Genomic DNA, 24,405 nt, shown 5'->3' with positions numbered 1-24,405 from the left:
TCAGCCAGGTTGGTAGAGTGGTTCCCGTAGTCGACTTCCTGGGGAAAACGAACATTCGTTCATGGGGGGTGGTGTTAGTGGCCGTGCAAAGTAATGACCGGATGGAGTGCAGCGCTGTCGGGAGGACTTCTTGCCAGCGGGAGGTTGGGAGGCCCTTAGACTTTAAGGCTAAGAGGACGGCCTTCCATACCGTCGCGTTCTCTCTTTCCACCTGACCGTTACCTCTGGGGTTGTAGCTGGTGGTCCTGCTTGCTGCAATACCTCTCTCTAGGAGGAATTGCCGGAGTTCCTCGCTCATGAAGGAGGAGCCCCGGTCGCTGTGTATATAGTTCGGGAACCCGAACAAGGCGAAGAGGGCATTCAGGCACTTAATGACCGTGCTACTGGTCATGTCGGGGCAGGGGAAGGCAAAGGGGAAACGGGAGTACTCATCAACGATGTTGAGGAAGTACACATTACGGTCAGAGGACGGGAGGGGCCCCTTAAAGTCGATGCTCAGGCGCTCGAAGGGGCGGGTGGCCTTGATCAGGCTTGCTCGGTCCGGCCTATAGAAGTGCGGTTTGCACTCCGCACAGGTCTGGCAGTTCCTGGTCATGGTCCTGACCTCCTCGATGGAGTAGGTCAGGTTGCGGGCCTTAATGAAATGGTAGAGTCTGGTGACTCCGGGGTGGCAGAGCTGGTCGTGGAGGGTCTGAAGCCTATCGATATGCGCGCTGGCGCATGTCATTCGTGAAAGGGCATCAGGGGATTCGTTCAGCTTGCCTGGCCGGTACAAGATCTCATAATCGTAAGTGGAGAGCTCGATTCTCCATCTCAAAATCTTGTCATTCTTGATTTTGCCCTTCAGCTTGTTATTAAACATGAAAGCCACCGAACGCTGGTCAGTGAGGAGGGTAAATCGTTTGCCTGCCAGGTAGTGCCTCCAGCGCCGTACTGCCTCCACGATCGCCTGGGCCTCTTTCTCGACCGACGAATGTCGGATCTCGGGGCCCTGTAGGGTCCTTGAGAAGAAGGCCACTGGCCTCCCCTCCTGGTTTAGGGTGGCGGCTAAGGCGAAGTCGGATGCGTCGCTCTCCACCTGAAAGGGGATGGACTCGTCCACTGCGTGCATCGTGGCCTTGGCTATGTCTCCCTTAATGAGGGAGAAGGCCGCGCACGCCTCCTCCGTGAGGGGGAAGGAAGTGGCTTTCAGGAGGGGTCTGGCTTTGTCCGCGTAATTGGGTACCCATTGGGCATAGTAGGCGAAAAGCCCCAGGGTTCTCCTAAGTGCTTTAGGGCAGTGGGGGAGGGGTAGCTCCATGAGGGGGCGCATTCTTTCTGGGTCGGGGCCGATGATTCCGTTCTCCACTACGCAGCCGAGGATGGCAAGGCGCGTGGTGTTAAACACGCATTTCTCCTTATTGTAGGTGAGGTTCAGCCGTTGGGCCGTACGGAGGAATTTCTCCAGATTCGCGTCATGTTCCTGCCGGTCGCGGCCGCAGATAGTGACGTTATCTAGGTAGGGGAATGTAGCCTGCAGTTCGTTCTGGTCAACCATCTGGTCCATCTCCCTTTGGAAGACCGAGACCCCATTAGTGACACCGAAGGGGACCCTAAGGAAGTGGTATAGGCGCCCATTCGCCTCGAAGGCGGTATACTGGCGGTCCTCAGGGTGGATAGGGAGTTGGTGGTAGGCCGACTTCAGGTCGATGGTCGAGAATACTTTATACTGTGCAATCTGATTGACCATGTCAGATATGCGGGGGAGGGGGTATGCGTCCAGCTGGGTATATCTGTTTATGGTCTGGCTGTAGTCGATGACCAGGCGGTTTTTATCGCCGGTCTTTACGACTACGACCTGGGCACGCCAGGGGCTGCTGCTCCCCTCGATAATGCCCTCTTTCAGGAGGCGCCGCACCTCAGAGCTAATGAAGGCTCTGTCCCCGGCGCTATACCGCCTGCTCTTGGTAGCGACGGGTTTGCAGTCAGGGGTAAGGTTAGCAAACAGAGAGGGTGGCGGGACCTTGAGGGTGGAGAGGCTGCAGGTGTTACGCGGTGGGCGGTTTAACGTTTGCTGGTTGTTGACTGTGAGTGGGGGGAGGGGTCCACCGTATGCTAGGGTTACGCTTTGGAGGTGGGATTGGAAGTCCAGCCCTAGTAGGACGGCAGCGCAGAGATGGGGGAGGACGAGGAGTTTAAAGTTTTTATACTCCGTGCCCTTAACCGACAGGGTCACGACACAGTAGCCGCTGATGTCCGTGGCGTGGGACCTCGATGCCATCGAGATTCGGCTGCGCGTTGGTAGGACAGAGAGGGAGTAGTGGCTCACCGTGTCTGGGTGGATGAAGCTCTCCGTGCTTCCGCTGTCGAACAGGCAGGTCGTGGCGTGGCCGTTCACTTTGATGTCCATCATTGACTTGGACAGATGGTGCGGGCGGGCTTGGTCCAGGGTGACGGAAGCTAGTGTGTAGCTGAGCGAGTCGTTGTCATCTGCGGGCGAGGCGGTCGGGCGTGGTGAGTAAAATGGCGTCTCCCACGAGGTAGGGCAAAATGACGGAGAAGATGGCTGCCCCCGTAGCTCACATGAGGCACTATTGGGGTCGGTTGCCTTAATCAAAGATGGCCGCCCCCATGACTCATGTGTGGGGATGCTGGCCTCAGTTGCCCTAAACAAAGATGGCCGCCCCCATGACTCATGTGTGGGGATGCTGGCCTCAGTTGCCCTAAACGAAGATGGCCGCCCCCATAGTTCGCATGCGGCACTGCTGGCCTCTGAGGATCCGCTCCTGCAGGCCTTGGAGAAGTGGCCTTTCTTCAGGCAGGTTTTACATATGGAGTTCTTGGCTGGGCAGCGCGACCTCGGGTGCTTCTCCTGGCCACAAAAAAAACAGCCGGCGGCCCGATCGCGGATGCCCGATGTCGGGGCCGGTGCCGGGGGTGGCGGGGCCGGTCGGGTCCGGGACGCCGACGCAGAGGTAGGTCCCGGGGGCGGCGCTGGGAAGGGTGCTGTGGTAGGGGTCGGGCCCGAGTCCCAGGGTCGCGAGCAGTACCTGGTGAATGCTTCCTGATCTTGGTGGGCCACTTCCAGGGAGATAGCGAGGGCTTCAGCTTTTTCCATGCTGAGGTCTTTAGCTTCCAGCAGTCTTTGCCGTGAGTACTCGGACCGTAGGCCTTTCAGGAATGCGTCGCGGATATTATCTTCAGTATTTTCGGCTGCCGACACCGATTTAAAGTCACAGTTCCTGGCGAGTGCATATAGCGCCTGTGAGAATTCGGCTACTGATTCTCCTGGCTGTTGCGGCCGTGATCTTAGGAGGTGCCTAGCATACATGTAGTTTACCGGGGTCCGGTACTTCTGTTTCAGCAGGTTGATGGCGGTCTCGTAGGTAGTCATGTCCTCGATGAGAGTGTATACTCTCGGGCTCAGTTGTGCCTGCAGGACACTTAGTTTGGATGCCTGAGGGACGCTGGATTCTCTCAGGTATGATTCGAAGCAGACCAGCCAGTGTTTAAAGTCTGCGGCTGAGTTTGCTGCTCGTGGGTTCAGGTCCAGGTACGGCGGTCTGAGGGCTCGCAGCCAAGCTGGCTGGTGTGGCTGTGCTCCTGGGAGCTGCGCTGGTGGCTCCTCCGCCGGTTGTGACTCGTTGTCGGACATCATTAAATTTAGTCAATAAAATTGATATACCTATCAATTCCTCCAATAAAAGGCGAAGAGTTACGAAGGTGACTAAAGGTTTTTATTGACTAAATAACAGAGCCCACTCTCGTGGGTGATCCGATCCAAGCAGGAGGAATACCAGCCAGTCGCTCACCTTTATACCTGGCCTGGTGGGTGGAGCCAAGGCGGAGTCGGCAGTGGTCATCCCAGGTATAGCAGTGTGGCAAGAGGCGACCTCGTACCGTGATACAATAGTGGTCAGTGATACAGTTATAACGAACAGTGGTGAACAGTGCTAACTACTAACAGTGATACGATAGTGAACGTGGTTTACCACACGCTCTTTCTGTGTTTGGGGTCGAGCTCTTTCTGTGTTTGGGGTCGTGCTCTCTCTGTGTTTGGGGTCGTGCTCTATCTGTGTTTGGGGTCGTGCTCTCTCTGTTTGGGTTCGAGCTCTCTCTGTGTTTGGGGTCGAGCTCTCTCTCTGTTTGGGGTCGCACTCTCTCTATCTGTGTTTGGGGTCGTGCTCTCTGTGTTTGGGGTCGTGCTCTCACTGTTTGGGATCGAGCTCTCTCTGTGTTTGGGGTCGCGCTCTCTCTGTGTTTGGGGTCGAGCTCTCTCTGTGTTTGGGGTCGAGCTCTCTATGTTTGGGGTCGAGCTCTCTCTATATTTGGGGTCGTGCTCTCTGTGTTTGGGGTCGAGCTCTTTCTGTGTTTGGGGTCGTGCTCTCTCTGTATTTGGGGTCGAGCTCTCTCTCTGTGTTTGGGGTCGAGCTCTCCCTCTGTGTTTGGGGTCGAGCTCTCTCTGTGTTTGGGGTCGTGCTCTCTCTGTGTTTGGGGTCGAGCTCTCTCTGTGTTTGGGGTCGTGCTCTCTCTGTGTTTGGGGTCGTGCTCTCTCTGTGTTTGGGGTCGTGCTCTCTCTGTGTTTGGTGTCGAGCTCTCTCTCTGTGTTTGGGGTCGAGCTCTCTCTCTGTGTTTGGGGTCGAGCTCTCTCTGTGTTTGGGGTCGAGCTCTCTCTGTGTTTGGGATCGTGCTCTCTCTGTGTTTGGGATCGTGCTCTCTCTGTGTTTGGAGTCGTGCTCTTTATTCATATGGGGTCTTACATTTTTGTAAATGGAGGGCTGCGTTTTCATGTAATCCTCTGTGGCTGACACATGTATCGCCCCCACCCCTATCCCCAGCTCCGAAAGGTGGGACACTCCTGCATCAAGAGACACTCCAGGGCTGCATGCAGTCCTCTCAATTGATCCCTATCACTTATTGCAGGGAAACTCAGTTATTGCGGATAGGAAACGGGGAGCTCCCCGGAGCTGACGGGGCCCATTTGGGAAGCCAAGGGGTTAAGTAGCTGAGAGTTGCTGGGGGAATGGATGAACGGTGTGTCCAGTACCGGCTCGGGGAAGGAAGAGGGTGGCAGCTCAGCCCGGGGGGGCGGATCCGGGAGGAGCCCGGGGGGCGGGGACCGGGGTTGAGGGCTGGAGGAAGATTAAGGGGGACTTGACATGTTGAGCGCGGAACAAAAGTTAGTGTCCCTGTCTCTCCCGCATGGATCTGTCCATCTGTGCCCACATCACTCTCAAGAGTGCAAGCGAGGGTCCCGGGCAGAGCCCGTCCGGCTGCTGTAGCCCGTCCTAACCATAAGCGCCAGTGTTATTGGTGATAATAACAGGAGAGCCGTTGGGCGGGGGGAGAGACATTGCAAGAGTGGGTGCCAGCCATGCACTGGAGGAGGTTGTCCCCGGGCTCTGCCGCCCCTCGCTGCCGCTGGATGCCCTTCTGCCTGTCGGCCCTGGCCCTCTTGCTGCTGTTCGGGGTGCTGGCCGAGTTGCGGGGCTCCTGGTCCGACCGGTCGGTGCTGAGGAGCCGGGAGGAGGAGGCGGAGGGCGCCCGGGGCGAGGAGGCGAGCGCCGATCCCGGCACAAGGTGGGAGGCTGGCCGGAGGAGGCGAGTGACTTATGTCAGGAGTGTGAACCGGGACCGTCCGACAGGCCGCGGCGGGAGTGCGGAGGGGCGGCCGGCGGATTGCTGTCACAGCCCATTCCGGCAGGGCAAGCGAAAGGTGAGTGGGAGCAAACACCCCGGGCTTTCGGCTGGGGGCTGGCGGGCGATTTGCACTTTTTACACAGCGCCGACTTTACACGCATGCAAAGTGGTTTCTGGATGCACTGCAACAGAGAAGTGGCAGTATAACTCAGGAGGCTGACCAGCCTTGAGGTGTGAGTCCCTAACTCCAGGAACCTGACCTCTTGAGTTCTCACAGCCTGCAGTTAAAGTGCTGCCCAGTAATGACAGAACTAACTGCTGCTGGGCAGCTTTCTTGAGCTTCGCCCTTTGCATTTAAGTTTTTTTGTTAAATAAGGGCGATGTGGTATCAAGGCGGGTAAATGGGGTTGAGGTACAGGTCAGCCCCGATCTCATTGAATGGTGGGACAGGCTCGAGGGGCTGAATGGCCTCCTCCTGTCCTAGTTTGAGGTTAGGGGCAGCTCGGGCTGTTGCTGCAGTATTTCAAACGTGAATTTGGGATGAGGAGGAAAAGGGACGAGTTGGGAGGGTGGAGTGTGCGTGGGATGATAGGGGTTAGACGGGTGCCAGTGTGCCTCGCACCCATCACGATGTAAGTGCCATCCATTGGTGCAGAGTTCACTTTCCAAACTTTTACAATTGAAGTTTGAAAAATGTAAGCCTTTGTTGGAAAAAAAAACCTGAGCAAAGTTCTGTGTAAATTGCACTTCTGTACTCTTAGTGACAGAACTCGGCTGTCCCTCCCCTTGAGCAGGGAGCGATGCGAATGGGCTGGTGTAACTGAGTGCCGAGGGAGGAGATCCTCAGAGCACCGTGTGTTACTGACAGTATAATGTGGGGATTTTATTTGGCAAGGGGGAAGTCATGCTTATCTTTCGATATACTTTTTTGCTTTGTGGAGACACGCTTGGTCATGCAATTCTGCCACAAGTGTTTAGCAAGTCGCTGTACAGACACTGCACCGTCACTCCAAGGCAACAGCGTCAACGCAAGTAATGAGATCCCTGAATGATGCCAGCGCCATCGGTACGATTAATATAGGCTTATGTGTCAAGCTTATTTCATGATTTAATAAGAAAGCGCCGGAGCATTAAATGACAGCGAAGAGTGGAGATCGCCAAGGTGGTGTGTGGCTAATAACATAAGTTAGTTTGTTAGAAAATTGAATTAAGTTAGAAAATTCTAGACGCCTGCATATAAATTGTCATTTTATGAGCCTGAACATACCCATTATACATAAATACATACCCATTATACGTTATAAATTGAACTGAACAGCTAAAAGAGCAGCTCTCTCATAAACAGTGTTCCGGATTGATGGTGTTATTTTGGAGAAGAAATTACTTCTCCACGGATACTGCAAGGAAAAAGTGAAAGCTGGCTGCTCCAGGGATGACGGACAAAGGAAGTGTGTACTGTGCTTCATCAGTAACTCTGCAACAAGTTTGGGCATTTTAAAGTTGGAGCAATGCAGCATAACGTGCGCCTTCTGTGGGGATGGGCCCAAGCATCACCGAACTGGCAATTTACAATGTGTGGGGGGCAGGTGACGCTTTTAAAGAAATACTTGTATTTATATAGCGCCTATCACGACCTCAGGAGGTCCCAAAGCACTTTACAGCCAATGAAGTACTTTTTGAAGTGTAGTCACTGTTGTAATGTAGGAAATGCAGCAGCCCAACGCCCACAAGAAGCAATGTGATAATGACCAGATAATCGTTTTTTTTTTGTTATGCTGATTGAGGGATAAATATTGGCCAGGACACGGGGATAACTCCCCTGCTCTTCTTCGAAATATTGCCATGGGATCTTTTACGTCCACCTTGGTTTAACATCTCATCCAAAAGACGGCACCTCCAACAGTGCAGCACTCCCTCGGCACTGCACTGGAGTGTCAGCCTAGATTTTTGTGCTCAAGTCTCTGAAGCAGGAACTTGAACCCACAACCTCTTGACTCAGAGGCGAGGGTGCTGCCCACTGCGCCACTGGCTGACACTTAGAATCATAGAATGGTTACAGTAGAAGGAGGCCCTTCGACCCATCGAGCCCATGCCGGCTCTCTGCAAGAGCACTTCAGCTAGTCCCACTCCCCCGCCCTTTCCCTGTAGCTTCAGGTACTCACCCAGTTCCCTTTTGAAAGTGGTGATTGACTCTGCCTCCACCACCCTTTCAGGCAGTGCATTCCAGATCCTAACCACTCGCTGTGTAAAAACGTTTTTCCTCATGTCGCCTTTGGTTCTTCTGCCAATCACCTTAAATCTGTGTCCTCTGGTTCTCGACCCTTCCACCACTGGCAACAGTTTCTCTCTATCTATTCTGTCTACACCCCTCATGATTTTGAACACCTCTAACAAATCTCCTCTCAACCTTCTCTGCTCTAAGGAGAACAACCCCAGCTTCTCTAGTCTATCCATGTAACTGAAGTCCCTCATCCCTGGAATCATTCTTGTAAATCTTTTCTGCACCCTCTCTAAGACCTTTACATCCGTCCTAAAGTGCAGCACCCAAAATTGGACACAATACTTCAGTTGAGGCCGAACCAGTGTTTTATAAAGGTTCATCATAACTTCCTTGCTAAGCCTCTATTTATGAAGCCCAGGATCCTGTATGCTTTTTTAACCACTTTCTCAACCTGCCCTGCCACTTTCAATGATTTGTCCACATATACCCCCAGGTCTCACTGTTCATGCACCCCCTTTAGAATTGTACCCTTTAGTTTATATTGCCTCTCCTCGTTCTTCCTACCAAAATGTATCACTTTGCACTTTTCTGCATTAAATTTCATCTGCCCTGTGTCCGCCCATTCCACCAGCCTGTCTATGTCTTCCTGAAGTCTATCACTATCCTCCTTACTGTTCACTACAGTTCCAAGTTTTGTGTGATCTGCAAATTTTGAAACTGTGCCCTGTACAGCCAAGTCCAAGTCATTAATATGTATCAAGAAAAGCAGTGGTCCTAGTACTGACCCCAGGGGAACACCACTGTGTACCTTCCTTCAGTCCAATAAACAACCACTCACCACGACTCTCTGTTTCCTGTCACTGAGCCAATTCTGTGTCCACGCTGCCACGGTCCCTTTTATTCCATGAGCTTCAGCTTTGCTGGCAAGCCTATTATGTGGCACTTTATCAAACGCCTTTTGGAAATCCATATACACCACGTCAACCGCATCGCCCTCATCAACCCTCTCTGTTACCTCATCAAAAAACTAAATTAAGTTAGTTAAACATGATTTGCTTTTAACAAATCCATGCTGGCTTTCCTTTATTAATCCACACTTGTCCAAGTAACTGTTAACTTTGTCCCGGATTATCATTTCTAAAAGCTTCCCCACTATCAAGGTTAAACTGACTGGCCTGTAGTTGCTGGGTTTATCTTTACACCCTTTTTTGAACAAGGGTGTAACATTTGCAATTCTCCAGTCCTCTGGCACCACCCCCATATCTAAGGAGGATTGGAAGATTATGGCCAGTACCTCCGCGATTTCCTCCTTAATCTCCCTCAGCATCCTAGGATGCATCCCATCCACTCCTGGTGACTTATCAACTTTAAGTTGACAGCCTTTGTAGTACCTCCTCTTTATCAATTTTTATCTCATCCAGTATCTCCACTACCTCCTCTTTCGCTATGACTTTGGCAGCATTTTCTTCCTTGATGAAGACAGATGCAAAGTACTCATTTAGTACCTCAGCCATGCCCTCTGCCTCCATACGTAGGCCTCCTTTTTGGTCCCTAATCGGCCCCACCCCTCCTCATACTACCCATTCATTATTGATATGCCTATAGAAGACTTTTGAATTCCCTTTTATGTTAGCTGCCAAGCTATTCTCATCCTCCCTCTGTGCCCCTCTTATTTTGTTTTTCCCTTCCCCTCTGAACTTTCTATATTCAGCCTGATTCTCACTTGTATTCTCAACCTGACATCTGTCATATGCGCACTTTTTCTGCTTCAGCTTACTCTCTATCTCTTCTGTCATCCAGGGGGCTCTGACTTTTGTTGCCTTACCTTTCCCCTTCGTGGGAATGTACCTCGACTGTACCCGAACCATCACCTCTTTAAAGGCAGCCAATTGTTCGATTACAGTTTTGCCTGCCAATCTTTGATTCCAGTTTACCCGGGCCAGATCCGTTCGCAACCCACTGAAATTGGCCTTCCTCCAATTAAGTATTTTTACTCTAGATTGCTCCCTGTCCTTTTCCATAGCTAATCTAAACCTTATGATACTATGATCACTGTTCCCTAAATGTTCCCCCACTGACACTTGCTCCACTTGACCCACCTCATTCCCCAGAACCAGATCCAGCAATGCCTCCTTCCTCGTTGGGCCGGAAACATACTGATCACTTGTAGACACACTTGTAGGTTCCTGATCTTCACCAGCTGTAGCTATCATAATGGAATTGCTCTTCAACAAAATTCACCAAACTTTCATTGTTCCTGTACTTTTTATAGTATGTTTTCACTTCACATGAAGCCTGTTTCTCAGTAAATGGCTTTTGGTGTCACAGAATCTTTCATACCAGTGCTGTCGAATACGTTAGCCGCCAGTCACGTGTGGCTGGTTGAGAAACCAGATGTGGCGAATTGCATTTCTGATTAGTAAATAAAAAACGAGTAATAGACTCCGTTGTTGGGCATGTGATCTCAGTACTCAGACTCGCACGATGTATGCATGTGGAATTTAACCTGTTTTGTGCGTTTGTTGGTAAAATGCTATAACGAAAATCAGAGTGTGCAAGTGTTTTTTGATCATTGTGAGTGCTTTATTTCCTTAGTTACTGAATGGTGGTAGATGTTTGTTAAGTAAATATGCACTTGAAGTACTTTTACTTGTTTTCTAAAATTAGTGCATGTGGCTAAAATGGTGTCGCTGTAGTCACATCTGTGGCTAGTCAGCAATTTCTATTGGACAACAACACTGCTTTATACCTGCTCTCAGTCAGCGTATAAAATCTGTGGAGCTTCAGTTACTTAACACACATGGAAATATAAACAATAGTTTCTCACATTTCTGCCCCTTTACAACTTTGTGATTTTAGAATAACAGACCTGAATAACTGTTTATTTCGGAATCTGTTCGTTCTGCAGTACCTTGTAAAATCATGAGAAATATTTCCCAGAAAGGTCTAGCTTAGCCAAAGCGCTGTGTAACCCTAACCAATTGACAGGAATCATTGCTATTCTCTGGGTGTCAAGAGGCCTCGCAATAGGATATCTATCACAGGCAGCAAGGTCAGTAACCAGAGGACATAGACTTAAGATAATTGGCAAAAGAATCAGCGGGGAGATGAAGAGTATTTTTTTTTCATGTAGCGAGCTGTTGTGATCTGGAATGCGCTGCCTGAAAGGGTGGTGGAAGCAGATTCAATAGTAACTTTCAGAAGGGAATTGGATAAATACTTGAAAAGGAAACATTTGCAGGATTGTGGGGAAAGAACGGGGGGAGTGGGACTAATTGGACGGCTCTTTCAAAGCGCTGGCAGAGGCACGATGGGCCGAATGGCCTCCCTCTGTGTTGTAAGATTCTATGATTCTCTCTGTGCTTCACGTTTGACGCCAGATACTGCACTGCTGCGTCAGATAGTTTTCAAAATTTATTTCAAGACAGTTCCTCAGAAACATCTGATCAACAATTTAAAAAAGTAATTCGTTTCTCTTTGATCCGTTAGGTTGAAGTGGCACTCATTTCCAATTCTCTTCCGCAGAGTCAGGAGTTGTAAGATGAATTTACACTACAGTTGTGGCGGGCAACGTGAAATAGTTTAGCTTTGCCCCGACGCTGCAGTGTGAATGTAACCTGAGTCTGGAGTCAGGCCCTGGAACGCATGGGAAAAGAAAGAATGGATTATTATTAATGTTAATCAAATATTTCGAAGGAGCTGTTTTACAATTTCTTTTTAACTACTTCGAACAGCAGTGCAACATTGGCTGTCAAACTATGAAGCACAGATATCCTGGATTGAGAATGACTCAAATTCATTTCAGACAGGGCACGTGAATTTGGCAGAGAAAGGAGACATTCATCCCTCCAATCGATGAATTAGTGGAGCTCCCATGCTGCTGATCACAGTTGGTTGGAGGATATTCCTTTTTATAGTCATAACAGCACAGAAGGAGGCCGTTCGGCCCATCGAGTCCGTGCTGGCTCTCTGTGGAGCAATCCAGTCAGTGCCATTCCCCAGCTCTATCCCCGTAGCCCTGCAAGTTTATTTCCCTCAAGTGCCTATCCAGTCACCCCTTGAAAACATTGAGTGTCTCTGCTTCCACCACTTCTGTCGGCAGCGAATTCCAGGTCCTCACCATTCGCTGCGTAAAAAAGATTTTCCTCACATCCCCCCTGTATCTCTTTTTTTTGTAAGTGCAGGAGCATTATACCATGTAACACCTTTCTCAAGGGCAATTAGGGATGGGCAATAAATGCTGGTCTTGCCAGCGATGCCCACATCCCACCAATGAATTTTAAAAAACACAATCGGCGGGAACCTCCTCAGGGATTTTGCTGCTCCACCGCCGTAACTTCGGCAGAAGCCCCGTTTACGCTCGGGGATTTCCATCGAACTTCCACCAAAGTTACACCAGTGGAGCAGGAAAAACCCCAAGGAAATTCCTGGCAAGTATATTATTTTGCTGTTAAAGTGTAGCTACGTGTAACTTACTGTATTTCTTTAAGGCCACAGGGTTTAATTGTGGTTCCCGTGCCTTCCTGGGTCATTTCGAGGCTAATTGTTCTTAGGCAGATCCTCATGTCAATAAGAGGTCCGAATGGACTTTCTCATATCCGTTTTAAAAAAATGTGACCTCTGTTGGTGAGACTTATTCTTTGTACGTCGGAAATGACTGGCTCGCTTTTTAAGAGTCGGCGAGGGATTGAGGAATGAACAAAAATACAGTAAGACTCACAAGTGGGGGTGGGGGGTGGGAGGGGGTTACAAGAGCGATTCTAGGAGTGAGGAGAAAATACAGCGGGGCTGGAAGCAGAGAGCTGGATTTCCGTCTGTTATGTTTGCCTTGCCTGCTTGCCATGAACCGCCACCCCCCCCCCCCCCACACCCATTTTCCTGGGTGGGCTCCCAGCGGTATCTGTTCTTCGGGGGAGGGGGAGAACCTGCCAATTGTGGGGAGGAAAATGTGGTGGTGGAGCAGCAGAGCACTCAGTGCAGCTCCTGTAACAACGGGTGGGGGCAACAGGTAAAGGGGCTCCGAATTGTGGCGGACTGGAGATTTTTACATATCTCTGAAGGAAGCTGCTGGCAGTTGGAGGGGTCAGGAATGGAAGAGGTGACCAGATAAACGTTCTCTCCTCCATTCCAGGCTTCCGCCCGCCTACCGCCTCCTAGATTGTCTTTCTCTCGGCTGACAGTGCAGAAGTGCCAACACAGGAAAATCAGCCCCATTTCCATATGGCAATGGACAGGTGGCCAACGTTGGTGGCCGTGGGACGGAAATTGTTGCTGGCTCACTTTAGGGGTGGGCAACTGGCAGTAGGCCAGCCAAAAGAGGAGACCAGAGCCTGCGGGGGGTGGGGCAGGCTGGGATGTTGGGTCAGCAGGAGTGGCACAGACTGGGACAAGGAGGGCAGCTGCAGGCCGTGGGAGGGACCGGAGAGAAGCCAGAAGGGAAGAGCAGAGGCAGGGGGAGGCCAGAGGGATTACAGGCAGTGGCAGAGACAATGGGCTCGATTTTCCAAGCCCCGAGGGGGCGGGTTTGGAGGCGGGAGTGGTGGGAAAATTGCAGAATCGGGGGGCAGGAACCCAACCCGCCCCCAACCCGCCTCCATGCCAATGTCCCAGGAGGTGGGTAGCTGACCTGTGCTGGGAGCCACCTCTCCGAGGCGGGAAGGGGATTAGTGCCAATTAACTGCCCGTTAACAGGTAGTTAACAGGCAGTTTTTTGCCTAATCCCTATTTTTAGCCCTGAAGTGTGGGCTTCCCGACGGCTCCGAACCATGCCAAGTTAGCGAGGCGGACCGTCGGTCTGCAGGGGTTGGAGGGGTCGAGATGCAGGTGAGTGATGGGTGTATGTGTGCAGAGGTAAGTGTGTGAGGTAAGTGTAAAGTGTTTTAATAAGTTTTACTTACCTTTACTTTCTCCTGCAGGCTTCCTCCCTTCAGTTCTCGGGAGTCCCTCAGCTCACCGGCACAGAAAGCAGAATGGCCGCTGAACTGTCAAAAGCTGCAGCCTCTGCTTTCTGGTCTGGAGAGCTCGCTAACTGAGTCTGAGTAGAAGAACACAAGTTAGAAGACAGATTGTCAGTGATTGACAGCTTCACAGAGCTGTCAAACGCTGATTTTTCATTTGTCAAAAGCTCTTGACAGATGAAATGTCAATCACTGATGTCACCAGTAACCAGGTGTCCCTTAATTGGCCTGCTGAGCCCGTTGGGCGGGCTTAACAAGGTCAATCAAGGGAAAATAGCGTGGGTTGGCCACAAGTCGATGGAGGCGGGACTACAACCCAAAAAGTGGGAGTCCCGCCTCCAAAAGCTCCCCATTGACAAAATCGAGCCCAAGGACGGGGACGGTGGCTGCAGCTCATGGCAGGGGGTGAAGAAGAGGCTGGGGGGCAGAGAGAATAGGTTAGAGGGGACGTCAGCTAGTGGGAGTGGCAGAGGGATGGCGGCTCGGGGCCTGGGAGTGAGCGCTTGCTGGGAAACTGAGTGCTATATTTCAAGGTACAGATGGAGCTGAGGAGCGGCAGCTCTGACAGGGGATGAGCTGCCGCTACAGGGTCACCTGCTGATGTCACAGAGATTAGTGAAATTGTCATTAAAGTGCCACTTGTGACAACCTATTGTCACAGATAATCGTAACAACTGAGTACTGACCTTTGATATTGAAATTGTCATTGAAGACGTTTACATTGGAGGCTTCAATGCAGCATGTACCATATGCAAGATTTTAAAAAATTATATATAGACAATAGGTTATATATGGACAGCTTTAAGTTCCTCGGAGTCCACATCATGGAAGACCTCTCCTGGTCCCTCAATACCTCCTCTCTGGTGAAGAAGGCCCAGCAGCGACTATATTTCCTAAGGAGGCTGAAGGGATGTAACCTGTCACCCCTGATCCTCTCTAAATTTTACCGCTGCACAATAGAGAGCATCCTGATGAACTGTATCACAGTATGGTATGGCAGCTGTAGCTACTATGACCGGAAAGCCCTGCAGCGGGTAGTCAAAACTGCCCAACGCATTACCGGCACCCGGCTACCGACCATAGAGCACATATACCAGAAACGCTGTTTACGGAGGCTACGGTCCATCATCAAAGACCCTACCCACCCCAGCCACAGTCTGTTCGCCCTCCTGCCATCTGGGAGACGCTACAGATGCATTCGCACCCGTACGACCAGATTTAGGAACAGCTTCTTTCCCAGGACTGTCATCCTACTGAACTCCACAAATAAACTCTAAAGCCTGCACATCTGCCAATGCACTTTATTATGGTTATGTTTATGTTAATGTATTACAAGCCAAATGTATGTTGAATGTTTAAATGTCTTAATCTAAATGTACACTCTCGGGAGCCGCAAGCCTACATTTCGTTGTACTGCACTTGTGCACTAACAATGACAATAAAGTTGATTATTATTATGATTATTATTATATAAACAATAGGTTATATATAGACAAATAGGTAATATATAGACAATAGATTATCTAGAAAGATGTAGATACACATGCAGATTCTTTTTGAAGGCTGATATTTGAATGTTTGTTTGTTATGCCGTTTTTCCATTAGATGATCTGTAAGTTACAGTGAGAAAGGGATCATGTGTCCCGAGGCAGGGGCAGCTGAGGCGCACCCGTTCCCAACAAGTATCCAGTCCAGGAGCAATGACTGAACTGGCATTTCCACATCAGACTCAGGACTTTTCAAACCAAGTCAATGGCCCCATTTGAATCTAACGGATCCCTCTGAGTATTTAAAACCCAGTTAGTATTTCCAAGAAAATCCAATCACAAAACCTGCTCTTTATTTTTTGGAGTGTCACGTTCCCATTTCGCATTTTTTGCTGTAATTCCCAAAATGGCCCCAGGTATGTGCAAGACTCAGAAACTAAAGTGCCTCATGTGGATAAAGTGATCACTGTTTCAGTTCTTATCCACAGGAAAGATAGGGGATTGACAGGGTCACAGTAACTCAAGGCAGCTGGAAACAGAGCTGCCAATATAGGCACATATTGTGCACGGCTTTATAAAGAGCATTTTTATTATGTAGTTGCCTTTATTTAAATTCACTCCTCAAAAATTGTCCAATGAGGAAGAAAGCGGACACAAAATCCACAGGATTGGACACTTAAATGTCCTATTTGCAGTAAACCATCAGCGGATTACCCTCACACATCATAGCGGTTTGAGCAGAAAATCCTAAAATCTTTTTATTGAGATGGCGACTGCTGTCTTCTGTTCTGGCAGTCAGTCAGTAAGATCATCTGCACTGTGCCAAACTGTGAGCAGAGCAGCATGAAAGTGATTCAGTGTACTTGAAGAAATAGTCATTGCAAAAATTCCATCAAGTGTCAAGCTCGAACCATTTATTAAGGCAATTTTGCTGCAATGTATACAAGGTATGTTGTTTTCCTGTAACATTCGGTTGGAAAAAAAATGTCAGCAAGGAAATTTACTGGTAGACTTACCAATGGTGGAAAATAATCACAGACTTCGCCACTGCAATTCTTTTGGGGCAGATGGCTATTTGAGTATTTTCATTTATCACCCGCAATATTCAGAACTCAATGCATGAATTGAGGTGGTAAAAGGAAAGGGGGGACACATCGAGCCCAGTGGTGGGCTGTGCTTTGGATTTGGGAAGGTATTTTTTAAAATAAAAATCTTTTTTCAGATTACCTGAGAAAACATGTGGCTGGAGTCTTGCCTTCACTGAGACCGAGAGTCCGACCGTGTCGAGGGCCACATTTTTATGAAACAGTTTTACTCGGCAGTATTTGTAGTGTATTCATCCAGACACTAGAGGGGGAAGTAGGAGTTTTCAGTTGGCACAAAGACCATGAGGTGAATGTATCATCTCTCCTGCAAATTAAGTGTTCATAAAGACAAACAAAATATTTTGGTGGTGGCGATGATTATATAATTTGGGGGAAATTAAGGATGCGTTCAGGATTAATTAACTCCTGTATGCTATGCAGGCTCTGCTTAGCTGTAGGCCCGAGTATTTCTGGAATGAGTCAGTAACTGTAGAGCCATTGTATCCCACATATCTTTACCTGGCTAAGTAACACAACAACTTTAATAGTGATGTGGCCTTGGGTTGCCTCATGTTCTCCCGTTTGAAAAAATTTAAGAAGAAGATTTTTCTTTTGTTCACCCTGCAAGCCGCACTATGCCATGGCAGACACCCAAGACATGCTGCAACCATTTTTGTTTCCTCCCCCCGACCCTCCTCTCCAAACCAGGCTCCCCAAGGGAGGCAGGATTCTTGCCGGGAGCAACGCTCTAGGATTGTCACCAGGGATTAAAGATTAATCTCCAGGGCATTGCTACGAGCAACCCAGGAGAAAATTCATAGTAGTGTTGCGGCTGCCGCGGAACACGAATGGAGGCCGAACCGATCTGAGGAACACATGGCTTTTATTACATTCTCTTGAGAGATGGCTGCCCCAGCTCCTCTCTCTGCTAAACCTGAAAAAAGACTGAGGGCGACACCCGCGCTTTTGAGTACACTCTGAGGGCGACGCCCGCTCCTTTGTCATGCCTTAAAGGCAGCATGCTTCTTAAAGGCAAGGTGCCCGATTTATTGTCCACGGACGGAGAAGTGGATTGCGCCCGTTTAGGTGGCGATCCGCCACACAGCTCCCCCCAGAATCCGCTTAGGAGGTGTGGACGAGACGGTGCGGCGGTCTGATGGGCCGGCCGGAGCGGCTCTTGTAGGACGCCGGTGGACGTGGAACGGCCGGGCGTGGAGCAGCCGGGTGTACTGGCTTGAGGGCAGGTCGGCCACGTGGCGGTGGACGAGCTACTGGGACCTGCTCACCGGGCTCCGAGTGTGCTGGCTTGAGTTGGTCAACCGACACTTTTTCAGTCCTGTCGCCCACTTGTAGGTCGAAAAATTTGTCCCCAGCCTGTAGCACTTTGTAGGGCCCATCGTACGGGGGTTGAAGGGGTCCGCGGTGGGCATCGTGCCGGACGAAAACGAACCGTGCCTGGTGCAGGCTTAGCGGGACGTGTGAGGTGGATTCACCGTGCCAGGCAATGGGCACCGGGGCGAACTGTAGCGCCGGTGAGGCGAAGTCGTGGCATTGCTGGTCGGCTGACCAGGGTGTCGTGGCGGTGGGCAGGAACTCGCCGGGTACGCGCAGCGGCTGGCCGTACACGAGCTCTGCTGCCAATGCATGGAGGTCTTCTTTAACCGCGGAGCGCAGGCCGAGGAGGACCCACGGGAGTCGGTCGGTCCAGGCGCCGTCCTGGAGGCTGGCTCGAAGAGATGCCTTCAAGGATCTGTGGAACCGCTCACACAGTCCGTTGGCTTGGGGGTGGTATGCTGTGGTGCGGTGAATGGTCACCCCGAGATTGCGTGCGATGGCGGTCCAGAGTTCAGAGGTAAATTGCGGACCTCTGTCCGACGTCATGTCGGAGGGGACGCTGAACCGTGCGACCCAGGTGCTGACGAAGGCTCTGGCGATGTCGGCGGTGGTGGTAGAGGTCAGTGGAATTGCCTCGGGCCAGCGCGTGGTGCGGTCGACGATCGTCAGCAAGTGCGTGTGGCCTTGCGACGGCGGCAGGGGCCCGACGATGTCCACGTGGATGTGGTCGAATCTACGTGAAGGGACGGTGAACTCCTCGAGGGGTGCTTTCGTGTGTTGCACCTTGGTCCGTTGGCAGGCTAGGCAGGAGTTGGCCCAAGTACGCACATCCTTGCGAAGCCCGCGCCAGACAAAGCGGTTGGCTACCAATTTGATGGATGTGCGGGTGCCGGGGTGGGAGAGGTTGTGGAGAATCTCGAATACCCGGCGGCGCCAGGACGCTGGGCCGACGGGCCGAGGTTGAGATAGGGATATGTCGCACTTGACCGTGACTGCAGTCGGGCCGCAGGCGACATTGGCCAGGCGTAGCCCTGGTAGGTTGGTAGGTGCGGAGAGCCGATCAGGGTCCGTGAGCTGGTCTGCTGCGAGTTGAGCGTAGTCGACTGCCAGGTGTGCGGCATGGATGGCGGGGCGGGAGAGGCAGTCGGCTACCACGTTGTCTCGGCCGGAGACGTGTTGGATGTCCGTGGTGAACTCGGACACTGCCACGAGCTGGCGCTGCTGCCTGGCAGACCAGGGGTCGGTTGTCTTTGCCATTGCGAATGTCAGGGGTTTGTGGTCGACAAACGCAGTGAAGGGGTGGCCCTCCAGCAAAAACCGAAAATGGCGGACCGCCAGGTACAGCGCAAGGAGCTCGCGGTCGAAGGTGCTGTACTTGACCTCCGGGGGGCGTAGTTGGCGGCTGAAGAAGGCAAGTGGTTGCCAGGTGCCGTCGACCCACTGCTCGTACACGGCGCCGACCGCGTGGTCGGAGGCGTCCGTGGTGAGCGCTACTCTGGCATTGGGCCGTGGATGCGCGAGCAGGGTGGCGTCGGCGAGCGCGGTCTTGGTGGAGTTGAAGGCGGCTGATACGTCTGCCGTCCATTCGACCGCCACCTTGCCGCTCCTGCCCCGGAGGGCTTTATACAGGGGCCTCATGAGGGATGCCGCTTTGGGGATGAAGCGGTTGTAGAAATTCACCATCCCGAGGAACTCCTGGAGTCCTTTGATGGTGGTGGGGCGGGGAAATTGCTGGACGGCCTGCACCTTGGTGGGCAGGGGAATGGCCCCAGCATGGGTGATGTGGAGTGGGAAGGCCCAGGGACTGTTGGAGCGGCGGATGATGCCGAGCTGTTCCATAGTGGCAAACTCGGTCCGCGCGATCTCCAGTTTGGCCGGGTCCAGCCTGCGGGCGTGGGCGTACACTGGGGGGCCTGTGGTGGGGATGAAGTGTTCCACCCCGTGTTTGGCGACCTCCGCGGAGAAGGTCGGGTTGGTGAGGGCCGGGAATTCGGCCAGGAGTGCCGAGTAGTCATCCGTGGCCCGGGCGTGGCACTGTGATGCCATGTCGGCGGGTTGACGGGGGGCCATGGCGCCCAGGATGGGGGACATGGTGTTCATGTCCACGAGGCGGTGTCGAGGGATGTCTACCAGTAGGCCGTGGGCGCACAGGAAGTCTGCGCCGATGAGAGGGGAGAGTACCTTGGCAGTGATGAACTCCCATCGGTAGCGGCGACCAGCGAGGTCGAGGGTGACTGTGCGGGTGCCGTACGTCCGGATGTCCGAGCCGTTAGCGGCAGCCAGCGCCTGTCCTCGTTCGCCCTTTTGGATGTTGAGGGCGGAGGCCGGGATGATGCTGTGCTGAGCTCCAGTGTCGCACAGGAACCGGCGGCCGGTTTTGTCATCCGTGACGTACAGCAGGGAGCCCGCGTGGCCCACGGCCATCGCGGGGGCTGGTACGGGGGCGGACTTGAAGGAGCAGGGAGATGTGCACCGTTGTGCCCTGGCGCCGAACCGTGCGTGGTAATAACAGTAGCCCGGGTTTGTGGGGCGCGAAGGCCCAGTGGGCCCCGTGGCTGGGCCTTGTGGCCGCGTGGTGGCCAGTGAGGGGCGCGCCCAGGCTGTGGCTGCCAGGTCCGGAGCGACGTCGCGGCTGGAGTGAGCGGACAGCAGCTTGTCGGCCTCGTCGGCCAGGGCTTCTAGGTCCGTGAGGCCGGACGCCACGATCGCTGGGCGGATGCTGGGAGGTAGCTGGAGGATGAACAGCGTGCGGAAGAGGGACCCGGGTGGGCTCTCGTCGGTGAGTGAGAGCATGTGGGAGAGGAGGTCTGACGGTGAGGCGGCACCGAGGCCTGGAAGGTCGAGGAGGCGGCAGTTTCGCTGGTATGTCGAGGTTGTAAATTTTTTAAGGAGCGCGGCCTTAAGATGTGCATACTTGCCCTCCTCTGGTGAGTTCTGCAGCGCTATCCAGACCTTCGTGACTGTGGAGCTACCGAGTGATGCGACGAGGTAGTCATACTTCGTCGCATCTGTGGTGATGTGTCGCAGCCGGAATCGGGACTCAGCTTGGAGGAACCAGGCTTCGGGCTGGTTTTCCCAAAACTCCGGCAGTTTCACGGAAACTGCGTTCGTGTCCGCCATTGCAGTGCTCGGAATACGTTCTGAGCGTCGGGGTCACCAATGTTGCGGCTGCCGCGGAACACGAATGGAGGCCGAACCGATCTGAGGAACACATGGCTTTTATTACATTCTCTTGAGAGATGGCTGCCCCAGCTCCTCTCTCTGCTAAACCTGAAAAAAGACTGAGGGCGACACCCGCGCTTTTGAGTACACTCTGAGGGCGACGCCCACTCCTTTGTCATGTCTTAAAGGCAGCATGCTTCTTAAAGGCAAGGTGCCCGATTTATTGTCCACGGACGGAAAAGTGGATTGCGCCCGTTTAGGTGGCGATCCGCCACAGTAGCATTAAAAAAAACATTTTTTTTTCATTATCTTTGAACACTTTTATTAGTTTTTTTTTTAAAAAGATTGGGAGAAAAAGAGGCTGTTTGACTGACATGTCAAGATTCATCCAATCGGCTAATGAAGAGTCTGTTTGTTTTCCAATTGACGCGGGGAAGGCGGGGCGCCACAATGATGGGGGTGTCGGGCGACCAGTGGCGGGAGCGTGGGGGCGGGGCGGTTGGCGGCAGGAAGTTGTGTGATGAAATTTCCAGGAATACATCCAACCAGATTTGCTATACTACTGGGAGCCCGTCAAAAACAAATTAACCGGACCCCAAATAGTCGCCTGGGGTCAGGCGCACAGCCTTATGCTCGCCCACTGAGTTTACGCCAGCACGGAAAATCTCAGCTCATATTTTTTGTGGTGGAGAGCCTATATAATCTCAGTTCATGTATAATCATCTGATTCCTATTATCTTTGTTCTGAGAGGTAATCAGGTATGTGTTCAGAGTGCTAAGGAAGGCTGTTCCCCCATTTGCTAAGTCACACTTCCAATTCAGATGATCTGAAGACTGGACCCACTAAGTCTAAAGTCTTACATTTATCTGAATGCTCATCTCCAAATGTAGCAAATTATTTTGTTCATTCTTGCCCACTTTTCAGTGCAGCTATTTATTTTATACACTGGCTGAGGCATCACAAAAGCATGATATCATTCGTTGATGAGACTAGTTACATACAGTGACACAGTAGTTACAGCACAGAAACAGGCCATTCGGCCCACTAGGTCCATGCTGCTGTTTAAGCTCCACATGCGCCTCCTGTCACCTTACTTCATCTGACCCTATCAACATATCCTTCTATTCCTTTCTCCCTCATGTACTTATCTAGCTTCCCCTTAAATACATCTATGCCATTTGCCTCAACCATTCCATGTGGTAGCAAGTTACACAATCTAACCACCCTGTTCTGTTCACTATCACAGTTCTGATGGTGTCCAGTTGAACCCTCCTCTACAACCAAGAAAGATGGGTTAACATGTCAGATGGGACCTGCCATGCAATCTGGTGTGGTCCGTATGAGCACTAGGTTAGACACTGAAACTGGGGCAGTGTTTTTCACCAACCTTTTGTTGAGGGCCACAACAGCAGTGTTTTTGCTTGAGGGTTGCTCTTGAGAATGCTTCAGGACACTGTGCCACCGAGTGATGAGACACGGCTCACCGCCTTCAGTTTGGTACGTGGTGAGCACCGGATTTCAAACGTGCCAATCTGGGCAGCTGCTGTGTGGCGGCTGGAAGATGGCAGCTCTGAATGGACGGCCACTCAAGCAATAGTGATTCTCTTTACAGGTTTCATTAGAAAAGCCGCAGATTTTAACGCACGGCTGCAAAAACATTAAGATAAGTCTAGGAAGAGGCCATTATCCTGGATAGTTCCTTCAGCAACATTCTTTAACAATGCAGTTTGATGCATAATTTAATTAACGTCTAATTGAACACAAGCCTTTGTAAATTATGTTAAAGCATCCCAGCTGGTAGCGGTCTTGGAATGTGCATATATTCTGGAATTAATCAGACTTCACAAATCAGCATATAAGACCAAAAGGATAATGTAAATACCTCCATCAAAGCGGGGCTGTTAAGAATTTATTTTTGGACAGTATTATCCATGGGACAAATGGTAATTCTAAGTGCAACTTCCTGTTATGTTTTATCCTGAGAACGGAAACCTGCTTTTCATGTAAATATAAATTCAGTCCTTAATGGCTCCAGCCGCGTCAACATCTCCTTCCATTGACGCTGAGGCCAAGGTTTCAGGATACCCTCGTAATGATGCAGGATGACTTGCCATAGATGCGTTGCTTTGTAGAAATACCTCATGACTTTGACCTTATACAGGTATTTAAGAACATAAGAATTAGGAGTAGGAGTAGGCCAATACGGCCCCTCGAGCCTGCTCTGCCATTCAGTAAGATCATGGCTGATCTTTGACCTCAACTCCACTTTCTCATCTGATCCCTTGATTCCCCTAGAGTCCAAAAATCTATCTATCTCAGCCTTGAATATACTCAACGACTGAGCATCCACAGCCATTTGCAGTAGAGAAATCCAAAGATTCACAACCCTCTGAGTGAAGAAATTCCTCCTCATCGCAGTCTTAAATGGCCAACCCCTTATCCTGAGACTATGCCCCCTAGTTCTAGACTCTCCAGCCAGGGAAACAACCCTCAACTCCACTTCCCCGCCCGACCTCCATATCCCTTGATTCCCTTGGAGTCCAAAAATCTGTCTGTCTCAGCTTTGAATATACTCAATGATTCAGCATTCACAGCCCTTTGGGGTACAGAATTCCAAAGATTCACAACTCCCTGAGTGAAGAAATTCCTACTCATCACAGTCTTAAAAGGCCAACCCCTTATCCTGAGATTATGCCCCCAGTTCGACACTCTCCAGCCAGGGGAAACAACTCGTGGGACAACCCTCTCATCCCAGGTATCAATCTAGTGAACCTTTGCTGCACCACCTCTAAGGCAAGTATATCCTTCCTCAGATAAGGAGACTAAACTGTGCACAGTACTCCAGGTACACAATTGTAGCAAGACTTCCTTACTCTTATACTCCAACCCCCTTGCAATAAATGCCAACATGCCATTTGCCTTCCTAATTGCTTGTTGTACCTGCATGCTAACTCTCTGTGTTTCCTGTACGAGGACACATAAATCTCGCTGAACATCAAAATTTAATAATTTCTCACAATTTAAAAAATATTCTGTTTTTCTATTCTTCCTACCAAATTGAATAACCTCACATTTCCCCACATTATACTCCATCTGCCACCTTATTGCCCACACACTTAACCTGTCGATATCCCTTTCCAGACACTTTCGGATCTCCTCACAGCTTACTTTCTCACCTAGCTTTGTATCATCAGCAAACTTGAATACATTACACTCGGTCCCTTTATCTAAATCATTAATATAGATTGTAAATAGCTAAGGCCCAAGCACTGATCCTTGTGACATCCCACTTGTTACAGCCTGCCAACCGGAATCATTGAATAGTACAACACAGAAGGAGGCCATTCGGCCCATCGAGTCTGCGCCGGCTCTTTCGAAGAGCAATCCAGTTAGTCCCACTCCCCTGCTCGTTCCCCATATCCCTACAATTTTTTTTCCTTCAAGTATTTATCCAATTCCCTTTTGAAAGCTACTATTGAATCTGTATCTGCCACCCTATCAGGCAGTGCATTCCAAATCCTAACCACTCGTTGCATAA

General features: G+C 51.0%; 1 protein-coding gene across 2 annotated transcripts in view; it reads left to right on the top strand.

Moving 5' to 3' along the window:
* Positions 1-5,113: 5,113 nt before the first annotated feature.
* mettl24 (methyltransferase like 24) overlaps positions 5,114-24,405 on the top strand; it is a 150,291-nt gene continuing 130,999 nt past the window's right edge. The window contains exon 1 of one of the 2 annotated variants that reach the window (XM_085997805.1): positions 5,114-5,695. In XM_085997805.1, the coding sequence (XP_085853931.1) occupies positions 5,354-5,695 (342 nt within the window). In that variant the 5' untranslated portion in view covers positions 5,114-5,353. The remainder of the gene's footprint in view (positions 5,696-24,405) is intronic. The other variant, XM_085997804.1, reaches the window with a different exon arrangement.

The sequence above is a fragment of the Somniosus microcephalus genome, chromosome 9, assembly GCF_052327205.1.
Source record: "Somniosus microcephalus isolate GS21.2 chromosome 9, FLI_Smic_1.0, whole genome shotgun sequence".
In the NCBI taxonomy this organism is placed as follows: domain Eukaryota; kingdom Metazoa; phylum Chordata; class Chondrichthyes; order Squaliformes; family Somniosidae; genus Somniosus; species Somniosus microcephalus.
The sequence above is the reverse complement of the archived record's forward strand: the minus strand, read 5'-3'. Positions and strand labels throughout refer to the sequence as shown.